A 14,737-nucleotide genomic window follows, 5' to 3' on the forward strand; every position below is an offset into this window, starting at 1 on the left:
GTGTGTGTTTATACCTCCTCCATGTCCACGCCACGTTGAATGTACCAGTTAACGGATGCCTGTAGTGATCGTGGTCGGCATTCTAGTAGAGTACTGTTGTTCTCCACACCGTATACCAGCTTTTCTGAGATGCTCTGATCATCTGGAACACACACACACACACACACACACACACACACACACACACACACACACACACATATATTGCATGTTCAGTCAAAGATCCCATCCGCCTCATTTTGCCCTTCAAAGCTTCTAAAACTGTATATCCGTCACTGATCTGAACATACCGCTAAGCTGAAGCCCGTTGCACTGCTGAACCGCGTTGCCATGCCGGACGTCTTGCCGTCTGAAGCGTCTGAAGGATGAGAGAGAACACGAGACATTGGCATAACCCAGACAGAGACCTGCATGGCAAGTTCTCTGTCTGCAAATGTCACGATATCTGTGTGCCGCCCGTGGTGTCAACGAGTACCATGAAGTGACAGAAATTCAATCAGACGAGCTCGTTTTGTTCTTGACAGGTGTCTAGTGCTGACTGTTGGTGACTGGTGTGGCTTTGCATTCAAAGTGAGAATGTGATGGGTATTATTATGGGCAGGAGGTGTTGGCATCAATCGCTAACAAGCTCAAATTGACGAGCACACTGAGTCGGCCGACAGGCCTTTTAAGTCGGGATTATAGAGACACTCACCATTCGCTGTGATGAACGACACACTGACACACACACGCGCACACATACACACACACACACACACACACACACGCCACACACACACACTCACGCGCACGCACGCACACGCACACACACACACACACACACACGTTGTGTTTCCATGTTTTATGGGGACTTTCCATAGACATAATGGTTTTTATACTGTACAAACTTTATATTCTATCCCCTAAACCTAACCCTACCCCTAAACCTAACCCTCACAGAAAACTTTCTGCATTTATACATTTTCAAAAAACATAATTTAGTATGATTTATAAGCTGTTTTCCTCATGGGGACCGACAAAATGTCCCCACAAGGTCAAAAATTTCGGGTTTTACTATCCTTATGGGGACATTTGGTCCCCACAAAGTGATAAATACACGCTCACACACACACACACACACACACACACACACACACACACACACACACACACACACACACACACACACACACACACTCACACACACTCACACACACACACACACACACACACACACACACACACACACACACACACACACACACACACACACACACACAAGTGAAACATCAAAAGAGTTCTCACAAAAATATATGCTCTCCAAGTACACTAATGGAAACATTGATTGGGTTAAAAGGACAGTTCGACCGAAAATTTTTAATTCTGTCATCATTCACTCACCTTCATGTTGTTCTAAACTGTATCATTTCAAATAAAAAGAAACATATTCAAAAATTATATTTTACATGCAGAAATCATTTTATATATATATAATAATTTTTTTTTACATTGTGACATTATTTTCATGACAGTTGTGCACATTTCACCCCCAACTTCTCACTACTGCAACGTGAAATAAATTATATTTTTACATTTTAAAGTATTTAGACATCATAGTATTACTCCATTTGTACTGCCTTTCTTTTCCAAAATTGGAATATATATATATATATATATATATGTTAGTGGTCCTTAATATAAGCTTCATTTTCTTTATGAAAAGTAGAATTTTATATGTTTTATTTCTTCATTTTGAGCTAAATGTGACCAGGACATTTTCTTAACAGGTTTTGTGAGAATAACCTGTTAGTCGCAGTTGCCATTTATTTTCAGCGCATCTTTTCTCTATTTTGTACAATGCAAGTGAATAGTCGGGCTGCACGATTATGACAAAAATCATAATTGTTGATGATTGCCCTTGATATTGTAATCAGGATTACTAATGTTGATTAAAAGATAAAATGACCATGATGTCACAAAGGAGGCAACCACGTTGTTCTTCAGAGAAGCAGATTTTAATTTTTATTTCTCCCAATTTGGAATGCCCAATTCCCACTACTTAGTAGGTCCTCGTGGTGGCGCGGTTACTCGCCTCAATCCGGGTGGCAGAGGACACGTCTCAGTCGCCTCCGCTTCTGAGACCGTCAATCCGCGCATCTTAACAAGTGACTCGTTGTGCATGACATCGTGGAGACTCACAGCATGTGGAGGCTCATACTACTCTCCACGATCCACACACAACTCACCACACGCCACATTGAGAGCTAGAACCACTAATCACCACCACGAGGAGGTTACCCCATGTGACTCTACCCTCCCTAGCAACCGGGACAATTTGGTTGCTTAGGAGACCTGACTGGAGTCACTCAGCACACCCTGGATTCAAACTCGCGACTCCAGTTGTGATGGTCAGCGTCAATACTCGCTGAGATACACAGACCCCAGAAAAGCAGATTTTAACAGTTTTTTTTAAGCATGAAATATTATAATAATATTTGTTAATGTTAGGCCTAATAAAAGCCCTTTAAAGGGCTATCTATGGTATAGAAAAAACTACACATAGGTTCTCTCTGAACTATTGACAAAACCAGTTTTTACTTGATTCAATGTGCCTGTGTGACGTGTTACAGTTCGATAAATACACATTCTCACATGTTTAACACACCTCTAAACCTGAGAAAGAGGCATGAAATCAGAAACTACCATCAGACATGCAATATGAGTCTTAACTACTGATAAAACTATTGGCCCACATACAGTAAATAATATGACATATTTAATATTCAAACTTATAAACAAGTTACTTACTGTCAGTGGCGTAGCCAAGAGTGGGGTCCACCCAAATTCCAAATTAGACCCCAGGAGGCCCACCCAGCATATTAGAGATTATTCTTTGACTTCAAATATAAAACAAAAACAACTGGGCGAAAACTTGACCCAACCATTTTTGTTGAGGCCCATCCAAAAGTTATTTCCTGGCTACAGAGGACTCATTTAAGCATCTCTGATTGGCCATTGCCATGTCCATGTCATTGCTCAACGGACATGTCTGTGATTGGTTACTAACGCTACAAAAACACGCTGTGAATGGAAACGATTGACGCATCAGGAGCAGACTTACTTTAAAGGCTGTAATCTTCAGTTTTCACGATTGTATAATCATGGCAGCTGTAATCATAATCGCGATTTGTTTTTCGATTAATTGTGCAGCCCTAGTTATTGGTGACTGAGGCGAACATTCTGTCTAAAATCACCTTTTGTGTCCCATGCACAGGGCTGGACTGGTAATCTGTGATACCGGGCATTTTGCCAGTGGGCCGACGCACTTTGGTGCCGATCGGGGCGGACTGGCCATCACGAGAATGGGCTGAATGGGCCCGCGATAAGCTAAAACGAGCCGCCGCGTTATGCAGAACGGACCACAAAACTGCGCCGCGATATGCAGAAAAGGACATGGGCCAGTTGCTATGTAAAATCCCAGTCCAATTTCTCTTCCCAGTCCAGCCCTGCCCATGCAAGACAGAAAGTTATACTGGTTTGGAACAACATGAGGGTGAGTAAATGATGACATCATTTTCATTTTTGTGCGAACTATCTCCATCTCTAAAAAAAACATTTGTTATGCAAAGTTCACGGAAATGAATAGCATGTCAAATAAATAAATGTCAAGACTTCTAATACTGTCTTTTTTATACCTGAAAGCAATCTGCAGTCTTCATACTGTGAGTAAATGCACAAGCAGCCAAAGGCTGATATTTACAGAGCTTAGATATGTATGTGTGCTCCAGATATTTTAATATATTCTGACTATCAAAAGCATGTGTGTGTGCATGCTTGGACAATTTTATAAGGTTAAAAGCCTAAGCTGGTTTGCTTGCTTAAGCAGATCTCCACAAAACCTTCTAAAACCAGTCAACTGACCAGCCTGGAAAACCAGCTGAGACCAGCTTAGGCTGGTTTTATCTGGTTTGTTGTTGTTGTTTTTCCAACAGGGGTGAGAGTTTGGTGTAAGAGTACTTTGGCAGACAGGGGAAGGTTATGTGAAATCTACATAAACGTAAACCTATGGATTTGTAAAGCTTTTGTTTATGAGATTGCACATGCATTTCACCATATATCCGTGGGTGTTTCTTCAACTTTGAGCACCTTTATGTCCCAGGGGTTGATCTTTATTAAAAACACATTTCAACTTATATTAAGGTCACATTAAATCTCACTGGGAATTTTATTACCAGGCCTTGATCGTTTACTTTTGGCACTTTTCAGATACGTTTTATATATAGATTTGACTGTTTTAGTCTTGTTCCAGATCCAGACTTTCTTTTTATGTAAGTTGTGGTACCTTTTGGCATACAGTCCCACAGGGTAATACTGTGAACATGTGAACCCGTCCCAGGCGCAGTAGGGGTCTCTGGCAAGGCAGCAGTCGGCGCAGGCTGAACCGTACAACCCACACTGATGCACACGGATCTGTGTTACACCCAGCTCGGAGCCCACGTACAGCTGCTGCTGTGGAGACACAAACATACTCCTGTCAACCACTTTGTTACCCTTGATTAATTCAGAGTCTAAATCATCACTTTAGGATAGTAAAATGAGAGAGAAAAAATGCATAAAGTAAAAAATAGTGAGTATAACAAATATTTTACTGTATAACAATAATCACACATAGCTTTGTACATAGTCTTTTGCATTATAACACTTTCTAATCAATATTAATGATTTTTATTACATATAAAAGCTGATTTTTCATAGGTAGCAAGACTGCAATGGTGAACACACACACATGACAGGTTTACTCTATACTACCATCTGCAGGTACAAAATAATAACACCAGTGAGGACGTCACAGTCATTTTCAGTCAGTTTTAACACTTTCATCTCAGGTGTTCCATTCTATTTTTTTATATTTCACAAACAAATGTAAATTCAGTCATTGTTTATTCACCCTTGTGTTGTTTTAACTGTACATTACTTTATTTCTTTCTCTGAACCATAAGGGAGAAATTGTGAGTAAATGTTGTGCTCAGTGATGTCATACAATGGCAGTTTATGGTGACACCTCTTCAAGCTTCAAAAGAACACAAAAGTATCATTCAGAATTCTAATTAATTATTCATGAGACTCATGATTGTTATGAAAGTATACGATAAGATTTGATGAGAAACTGAAATCTGATGTGTTATTTAGTGTAAATGTTCACTGGCCGTTGATCTCCTGTGTGTGTTCATGATGAGACACGAGAGCAACAGTAGCCCCCTCACGACATTGGGGCATTCAAGTGAAAACTCGTTTTGTTTATCTAAAAACTGTGATAGTGACAACAGAACACAACACAGCTGCACACAAAACAGCGAACAGAACTTACTAAACATGTCTGAAGAGTTTGTAGTCCAAGAATTGATGCATTTCTATGCCCAGCCTTATTATTTTGTTTATAAGTTTTTGGACCGGTACCGGTTCACAGTGGACGGAGTTACACGTGACAAATAGGAAACAAACGATTGATAGAATGTACCGTCACTCGTCACTGCTGATTAGGACAAAAACTCTGATTCAAATAGAAAATATACCTTTCATCACGTGTCGTTTGCCGTCAGTTTAGGACAACAGTGGCTCTAACATTGGCTCATGTAGCCTCCTCTATGTTTCTGATTGATTTCTGAATACTAATAATAATAAGGCTGGGCATAGAAATGCATAAATTCTTGGACTACAAACTCTTCAGACATGTTTAGTGAGTTCTGTTGTGTTGTGTTCTGTTGTCACTGTCGCTGTTTTTAGAAAAACAAAACGTGTTTCAGAACAAGAAAGAAAGTCATATACAGTTATAACAACACAGGGGTGAGTAAACAATGACTGAATTTTCATTTTTGGGTGAAATATTTCTTTAATGGCTGCAATGTTAAAATCCGTTCTTTTATACAAGCTTAAAGGAATGTTCCGGGTTAAACATTAACCTCAATTAACTACATGTGTAGCATAATGTTGATTTCCACAAAAAAACAAAAAAACAAATACATTTTGACCGCCCCTCTTGTATTAAAAAAGTGGTTAAAGTTAGGGACTTATATTGGAAGTGAATGGGGCCAATACATAAACACTAAAATACTCACCGTTTCAAAAGTAAAGACACATGACGTAAAAATGTTTCCATGATTTTAGTGTGACGTAATCACACTAAAGTAGGAGGGAATGTTCGGGAAATCTGTTTAAAAACATTATTTTTGTGATTCTAATGGTGATGCTAATGGCACAGAAATGACTTGACCTTTAAAAACAAAGAAGAATCAAAGAAATGCGACTGACTGAGAAAGTCTTACTCTTTTGGTAGAGATGATGATCTCTGTAATAGGAACAGGGACCTGGAGCGTGAGAAAAATAAGTGTTTAGTTTGAAGAATGTTTCTAATGTAATGAAATGGTTTTGAGCAAAAGGTAAAAAGTCAGCCGAAGAAATTGCGACAACCTTGAAAACCTGCAATTCCTCCAGAAGAACCTCTTCAACTGTGTCGGCTTCTTTGTTGTAGATTGTGATGACTTTTAACACAATAGAATTATCTGAGATAAACAAAGAGAGGTCCAAGAATTAGAATATTCATGTATTTAGTGATAGTGATTTAGTGAGTGTAGAAGGCAAAACAGGGGCTAAATATAGAGTACCAGTCCCTATGAAGAGAACATTGTAGTGTCCATCCTCAGCTTCCACCCTGTCCACCACCAGCTGTGTGAGTCGACGCCCTCCTTCTGTGTCTAGCAGAATGGGCCGTCCTTGAACGGGCTGCACCGCTTGGAACATGAGGGGATGAGAGCGTGCAAACCGAAGAGCCTCATCCGGATACTGCTTAGAACTGGAGAACTGGCCTCCATTTATCTTACTGGCACACTGAGAGAGAGAGAGAGAGAGAGAGAGAGAGAGAGAGAGAGAGAGTGAGAGAGTGAGTGAGTGAGTGAGTGAGTGAGTGAGTGAGTGAGTGAGAGAGAGAGAGAGAGAGAGAGAGAGAGAATACAGTAAATATGAAGTTTCTTCAACTTCGCAGTTTTAGCAGTGTGGAATTTTTAGAAAGTATTTTTTTTTTTAAATGTTTCACACTCTCACTAATTTATTATTTGTCTACTAACAAAGTCCAACAACGTTCTCCAGATTTTTTTTCATGGGAAAATTATTATTTATTTATTGAAAAAAAAAAATGGCCCACTCTGGCCATTTTTTTTCTCAGATTTTTCCTTTCTTTCTCCAAAAAAATGTCTTAATCTGTACATTATTTCAAACTTGTAGCCACCAGTGTATTTCCTAGCTTTAGTAGTGTAGTAGTAATCTGAGCACGTAGTGCTTATGAATGAAAACACTGAGTGATGCTGACTCACTTTAGTCTTTTGCCACCATCTGCTGGCTAAACTCTATAATATCCAAAAATGTTATGTAAAGAGACACAGATAGCTCTTAACACATCTGCACTTCTCTTACACTTTAGTTTAGAACAGCAGGAACACAAGCGGTGTGACACACACACAGTGAAGCGTCCGAGTGCTTATGTTCTGAGATATCATTACTCATGGAACATCTCTCGTCCAATCAGATTCAAGAACTGGAACTAACTATTGTATATTAATGTATATACCATATTCTATATGTATATTAAGTAAATAAAGACATATTTATTCATATTATCTTCAACATTCACCTTCATTTTCTATACCATGGTTTTAGTATAGTAATATTGTAGTAACTATGAGAAGTTAGTTATGTAACCATGCTTTTAATGCAGTATACCGTATCCATATAGTAACCATGGTTTTACTATATATTAACCATCTAGTGGTTACTATAGTTTTACTAAAAATACCATTTGTAGAAAAGTCTAAATAATCACAGAATTAGGATGTTTATTATCATAGTTTTTTTTTTCCTATATTAGTACTTAGGGAAGGAGGTATTGCCCCAAGTGAAGGAGTTCAAGTACCTCGGGGTCTTGTTCACGAGTGAGGGGACAATGGAGCGGGAGGTTGGCCGGAGAATCAGGGCAGCGGGGGCGGTATTGCACTCGCTCTATCACACCGTTGTCACGAAAAGAGAGTTGAGCCGAAAGGCAAAGCTCTCGATCTACCGGTCAATTTTTGTTCCTACCCTCACCTATGGTCATGAAGGCTGGGTCATGACCCGAAAGAACTAGGTCAGCGAGTACAAGCGGCCGAAATGGGCTTCCTCAGAAGGGTGGCGGGCTTCTCCCTTAGAGATAGGGTGAGGAGCTCAGTCATCCGTGAGGAGCTCGGAGTAGAGCCGCTGCTCCTTTGTGTCGAAAGGAGTCAGTTGAGGTGGTTTGGGCATCTGGTAAGGATGCCCCTGGCCAGCCTCCCTAGGGAGGTGTTTCAGGCACGTCCAGCTGGGAGGAGGCCTCGGGGAAGACCCAGGATTAGGTGGAGCGATTACATCTCCACACTGGCCAGGGAACGCCTCGGGGTCCCCCAGTCAGAGCTGGTTAATGTGGCTCGGGATAGGGAAGTTTGGGGTCCCCTGCTGGAGCAGCTGCCCCCGTGACCCGACTTCGGATAAGCGGTTGAAGATGGATGAAAGTACTTTGTTTTTACTATGAATGTCAATGTTAAAATATGGCTATTTTAGGAAAACTATGGGAATGCAAAACTATTTCAGAAAAAAATGTCCGCCCTGTCCTCTAAGGGTCTCCATAGTATTGTATAATATAGTATCTCGGCACTATACGTGCAAAACTCAGTAACACACACAGCACATTTTAATTAAATTAAATGTAGTTTAAATGAATTAAAATAAAGTTTCTTAGATGACCTGAGAAAATGCAATGTGAAAATTGCAGTAAATACAAAATCCATTGTAAAACCAAGTAACTTTTTCTGGTGTAGTCACTGAGTTTAGCCTTTTTAGGGCAGTGTATACACTGTATAACCATCATGCCAATAAAGCTCTGTTGGTGAAAATGGAATCATACTTGCTTTATATGCACAGAAACACACTTTGGCCAGTCATGCAAGCCTTTCAGGTCTTTGGTTTAGTTTCTCCTGATCTGAGATCAGCTTGCCTGCTTCTCACAAATATAACCTTTTAGAACAAGAGGCTAATGATAAACCCAGCAGTGCACGACTAAAGCCATCAAATTGCCTTATAAAGGTCAGCTGTCACAGAAATACTTTTTAAAATGCTTTTCGCCAGAAAACTGTACAGGAAAAGAACAAAATTAGACTCTCTGAGATGTGAACAATGGATAATCCCTGCTCCTTCAACATCAGACATGGCACAATACACCAAAGAAAATGACTGTGAATTACAGATAATTTCTCTTCAAACTATTAGAAACCAATCGAACTCTTTTATCGGCTGGAGATATATACTGTAGTTAGAGAAGAGCATTAGTAATCAGCACATATCAGATATAATTAGAACAATTCAGACCACAATGCCTCGATTTACAACATGATCTCATTAGAATTTGTAGGTATTCATACAGAAAGTTTTTACCTTTTTGAATGTTTGTGTAGATACTGAAACTTACAATATATACGATAGATAGAGAGATAGATAGATAGAGAGACAGATAGATAGAGAGATAGAGAGATAGATAGAACAAACTATAAAATAAACACCCTTTACATATGAACAAATGTAGAGATATACAAATGTTTATGAATAGTTTCAGGCATAGACTACTGAATATATGAAATTGTACAATGGTTAAACAGTTAACACATTAACCTAATTTGACAATTCTGTGTGATTTTTAAATATATTTTGTTACAATTGTGACAGCAGACACACACAAAACAGTACATGAGTGAAACATGTAAATGTTACACAGTTTATATTTAGGTAATTCTCACAAAATACACATGCAAGAAAATGTCCTGGCCCTATTTTTATTTCAATATCAAAAGAAATACATAAGACATTATATTTTGGATATAGAAAATGAAGTCTATTTCTCATTACTGCAATGTGAGCAAATTATATATTATTTACATTTTAAAGCATTTATGAATCATTGTAGTGCTCACTTGGTACTGCCTTTCATTTTTGCTGATTTTAATAAAAATAAAATGTTGTACAATAGACTGAAATATGGTAAAAAAAATGGCTTTATTACGGTGCTAAAAGTAAAACAACTCACGATAATGTACTGAACTGTCTTGAATTAATGTCATAATGTAAAAAAATCTTAATGGTCCTAAATGTAGGCTTCATTTTCTTTAGGCAAAATGTAGTTTCATATATTTTTATTTTGAATGGATTTGGGGTTTCAAGAGAATAACCAATTTATATATAATACATTTAAGCTTTGATGATAATTAAATTAAGCCATAAAAGAGTGCACATGAGTGCACTTAACTAGTATTAATTCCACTTGTATATTATTTATAAATACATTTGTTCGACCAGTCATCAGAGGATGCTTCTTTAAAGTTGTAAATATGTAAATAAAAGGTTTTACGTTTTAGTTGATGTAATTGTATTAAAATGGTACATTTATGTGTCTTTCTAAACATATAAATATACCTACGAATAATAATGAGATCAGTCTGCAATTTCACCATTCTGTACCACAGTTCTCAGAAAGTCCTCAGTTTCAAACATTACCATTACAGAACTGCAATGACACACTAGTACAGAAAAACTTTAATATTGTACATTTATGTGTCTTTCTAAACATAATAAATTACCTATGAATAAGAATGAGATCGGTCTGCAATTTCATCATTCTGTTCCACAGTTCTCAGAAAGTGCTCAGTTTCAGACATAAACGTTACAGAACTGCAATGACACACTAGCACAGAAAAGTAATGTGCACAGTCATGCTGAAAATAGACTGGTCTGCCATGAGAGATTCTGTGTGTCTGGAGAAATTAGATTCAACATTCACTCAGTGGGCTGCAAAATGACACCGGCAGTGTATACAAAACATGACATTTCGTACACTTGGAGTTCTGATCTAACCATAAGATTTTGACACAAAGTGACTGAGAGCCCTAAATATACAAATACACAGATGAAATAATACTCACAGATCCAGGTCGAGGGAAGGGAACTCTCCCTTCGTACATGCTCCAGTGGTGGTCGGTTCGTTCCCGATGTGCAAAGGGCCCGTTAAATGCTGCACGGATATCTTCCATGTTATACATGCACACGGCGTACCCTTTAAATACAGCACTGAGTGAAGAAAAGGACATAGATGAATGTCCAGACTGCTGCTGTCCTTTTGTATTGATTATAATCGTGGTACAGTGATCAAAATAAACAGAGGATATAAGAATATGCTTTTTGAGTGACACATGTGACCTCACCTCGTTGTGCTGAACAGACCAAAGATCTCTGGATTTTTCTCATCTTTCTTACGCAGTATGAACACATCCTCTATACCAAAATACAAAGACGTAATTATATTTTCAACGAATATAGCCTATAATAACATGTTCATATACCTTTTTATAAAACATTGCAAAAGCCATTAAAATACTTATTAATGATGCATACTTGTCTTGAGGTACAATGATTATTTAGCTGAACTGTCAGAGGCCACATCCTCACTAATCCATTTAGGTTTAAAACATTTGTTTATTGTTTTACATGACAGGAAGACTGACAGACAGACAGAAAGACAGACAGATAGATAGAACATTAGGAGGAATGACAAACAGACATATAGACAGACAGACAGACAGACAGACAGACAGATATTACATTAGGAGGAATGACAGACAGACAGACAGACAGACGGACGGATAGATGATATTACATTAGGAGGACAGACAGACAGACAGACAGACAGACAGACAGACAGACAGACAGATAGATAGATAGATAGATAGATAGATAGATAGATAGATAGATAGATAGATAGATAGATAGATAGATAGATAGATAGATAGAACATTAGGAGGAATGACAAACAGACAGACAGACAGACAGATATTACATTAGGAGGACAGACAGACAGACAGACAGACAGACAGACAGACAGACAGACAGACAGACAGACAGATAGATAGATAGATAGATAGATAGATAGATAGAACATTAGGAGGAATGACAAACAGACAGACAGACAGACAGATATTACATTAGGAGGAAGATGACAGACAGACAGACAGACAGACAGACAGACAGACAGACAGACAGACAGATAGATAGGATAGATAGATAGATAGATAGATAGATAGATAGATAGATAGATAGAACATTAGGAGGAATGACAGACAGACAGACAGACAGACAGACAGACAGATAGATAGATAGATAGATAGATAGATAGATAGATAGATAGATAGATAGATAGATAGATAGATAGAACATTAGGAGGAATGACAAACAGACATATAGACAGACAGACAGATATTACATTAGGAGGAATGACAGACAGACAGACAGACAGACAGACAGACAGACAGACAGATAGATAGATAGATAGATAGATAGATAGATAGATAGATAGATAGATAGATAGATAGATAGATAGATAGATAGATAGATAGATAGATAGATGATATTACATTAGGAGGACAGACAGACAGACAGATATTACATTAGGAGGAATGACAGACAGACAGACAGACGGATAGATGGATAGATGATATTACATTAGGAGGACAGACAGACAAGACAGACAGACAGACAGACAGACAGACAGATAGATAGATAGATAGATAGATAGATAGATGATATTACATTAGGAGGACAGACAGACAGACAGACAGATATTACATTAGGAGGAATGACTGACAGACAGACAGACAGACAGATAGATAGATAGATGATATTACATTAGGAGGACAGACAGACAGACAGACAGACAGACAGACAGATATTACATTATGAGGAATGACAGACAGACAGACAGACAGACAGACAGACAGACAGACAGACAGACAGACAGACAGATAGATAGATAGATAGATAGATAGATAGATAGATAGATAGATAGATAGATAGATAGATAGATAGATGATATTACATTAGGAGGACAGACAGAAAGTACAGTGTCTCTTACCGAGCTCGTCAAAGTGTGTGTCAATCCCGTTTGGTCCAGCCACTGAGCAGATCAGACGAGTCTTCATGAAAGAGCTCCATCTGTTTACCAGCATTCTCTGACCACCCTGGTCATTCTGAAATGGAAAGGTGCAGAAAAAAAAGACTCTTTAAAATCTCACAAAAGTAGTTTAAAAAAATGTATGTTGCCGATCCTCCTAGGGTTGCCTAATCAGTCCCTTATTGAAAGATGCTGCGTCCGATTGAATCAGTACGGGACACTATTCGGGATTTGTCCCTTTTTGAATCCCGATGGGAAGCTATTCCAGATCCACCCGTCACTTTCATACACAATTATATACTAGAAATTCTGAACTAGTGTGTGTGTGTGTGTGTGTGTACATTTTTTCCATATTGAAGGTGGCAATCCTGAGCAAAGCTGTCTTGTAAGAAGAACTTAAGAGCAAGAACACAGACACAAGGTAGTTGTCAAATTGCTCATGTTTTTGAATGCTGAATATGCTCAGATGTAGTCACAGAGCTAAACTAGCATGAAACAATATTTACATTGTATTTTTGTACTATACCGAGCAAACTCTGCCCACTCTGGTGTACACAGCTTTGTTTCCTCCTTCCATGTTGGCTACTCGCTCCGTGAAGAAGAAGTAGACCTTCTCATCAGCTGGATCATCATTGTCAGGGATCACTGCCGACTCTACAAACTTGGGCTCTAGGATCAACACACCAAGACAAAGAGGTGAGTTTTGATAACAAGATATACTTACTCAGCAGAGAGACTTCAACATGAAATGGGTGATGTAGGTCGGTCATTTCTGCTAAATGTTTAAATCTATCTGTCACTTTATAATATGATTGTGTTGCGAGTAGCATGTAAGGGGTCAAATATAGATTTGATGAGAGTGGAATTAGATATTCAAAGCTTTATTTCTTTGAGAACTCTTAATGTCATGGTTACTGTCATAACCTCCGTTCCCTGAGGGAAGGAACGAGACATTGTGTCAAATGAAGTGACACAAGTGGTCTTCCTGTGATGCCAAACGTACCTCTGAACTTGAGAAAAGGCCAATGTAAAGTTGGCAGACAGAATTTGCATGCCCCGTCCCAGACATACGGGTATAAAGGGAAGCGGGTCAGCGACTGTCAGTCAGGATTTTGCACTGAGGAGCCGAGAATAAAAACAGGTTTCACAGACATGTGACTAACCGAAATGGAATGATATGTCCCTGAACAAAGGGGGGGTCAAAATCAAAAGTAACAGTCAGTATCTGGTGTGGCACCAGCTGCATTAAGTACTGCAGTGCATCTCCTCCTCATGAACTGCACCAGATTTGCCAGTTCTTGCTGTGAGATGTTACCCAACTCTTCCACCAAGGCATTTGCAAGTTACCGGACATTTCTGGGGGGAATGGCTCTAGCCCTCACCCTCCAATCCAATAGGTCCCAAACATGCAAAATGGGATTGAGATCTTGGCCATGGCAGAACACTGACATTCCTGTCTGGCAGGATATCATGCACAGAACGAGCAGTATGGCTGGTGGCATTGTCATGCTGGAGGGTCATGTCAGGATGAGCCTGCAGGAAGGGTACCACATGAGGGAGGAGGATGTCTTCCTTGTTACGCACAGCGTTGAGATTGCCTGCAATGACAACAAGCTCAGTCCGATGATGCTGTGACACACCACCACAGACCATGATAGATCCTCCACCTCCAAATCGATCCCGCTCCAGACTACTGTTCTCTGTGTA

The 14,737-nt window shown here is 39.1% G+C and overlaps 1 protein-coding gene across 8 annotated transcripts in view; it reads right to left on the minus strand.

Annotated features, from left to right (window-relative positions):
• sema3e (sema domain, immunoglobulin domain (Ig), short basic domain, secreted, (semaphorin) 3E) overlaps window positions 1–14,737 on the minus strand; it is a 68,855-nt gene that overhangs the window by 6,164 nt on the left and 47,954 nt on the right. For 7 of the 8 annotated variants that reach the window (XM_052152934.1, XM_052152932.1, XM_052152929.1 and 4 more), the window contains 10 exons: window positions 13,557–13,699; window positions 12,992–13,106; window positions 11,289–11,358; window positions 11,010–11,154; window positions 6,642–6,864; window positions 6,448–6,539; window positions 6,303–6,344; window positions 4,322–4,488; window positions 291–358; window positions 15–142 (listed from right to left, as the gene is read on the minus strand). In XM_052152934.1, coding sequence (XP_052008894.1) covers window positions 15–142; window positions 291–358; window positions 4,322–4,488; window positions 6,303–6,344; window positions 6,448–6,539; window positions 6,642–6,864; window positions 11,010–11,154; window positions 11,289–11,358; window positions 12,992–13,106; window positions 13,557–13,699 — 1,193 coding nt within the window. The remainder of the gene's footprint in view (window positions 1–14; window positions 143–290; window positions 359–4,321; window positions 4,489–6,302; window positions 6,345–6,447; window positions 6,540–6,641; window positions 6,865–11,009; window positions 11,155–11,288; window positions 11,359–12,991; window positions 13,107–13,556; window positions 13,700–14,737) is intronic. The other variant, XM_052152931.1, reaches the window with a different exon arrangement.

This window comes from Xyrauchen texanus, chromosome 21, assembly GCF_025860055.1.
Source record: "Xyrauchen texanus isolate HMW12.3.18 chromosome 21, RBS_HiC_50CHRs, whole genome shotgun sequence".
NCBI classification, from domain to species: domain Eukaryota; kingdom Metazoa; phylum Chordata; class Actinopteri; order Cypriniformes; family Catostomidae; genus Xyrauchen; species Xyrauchen texanus.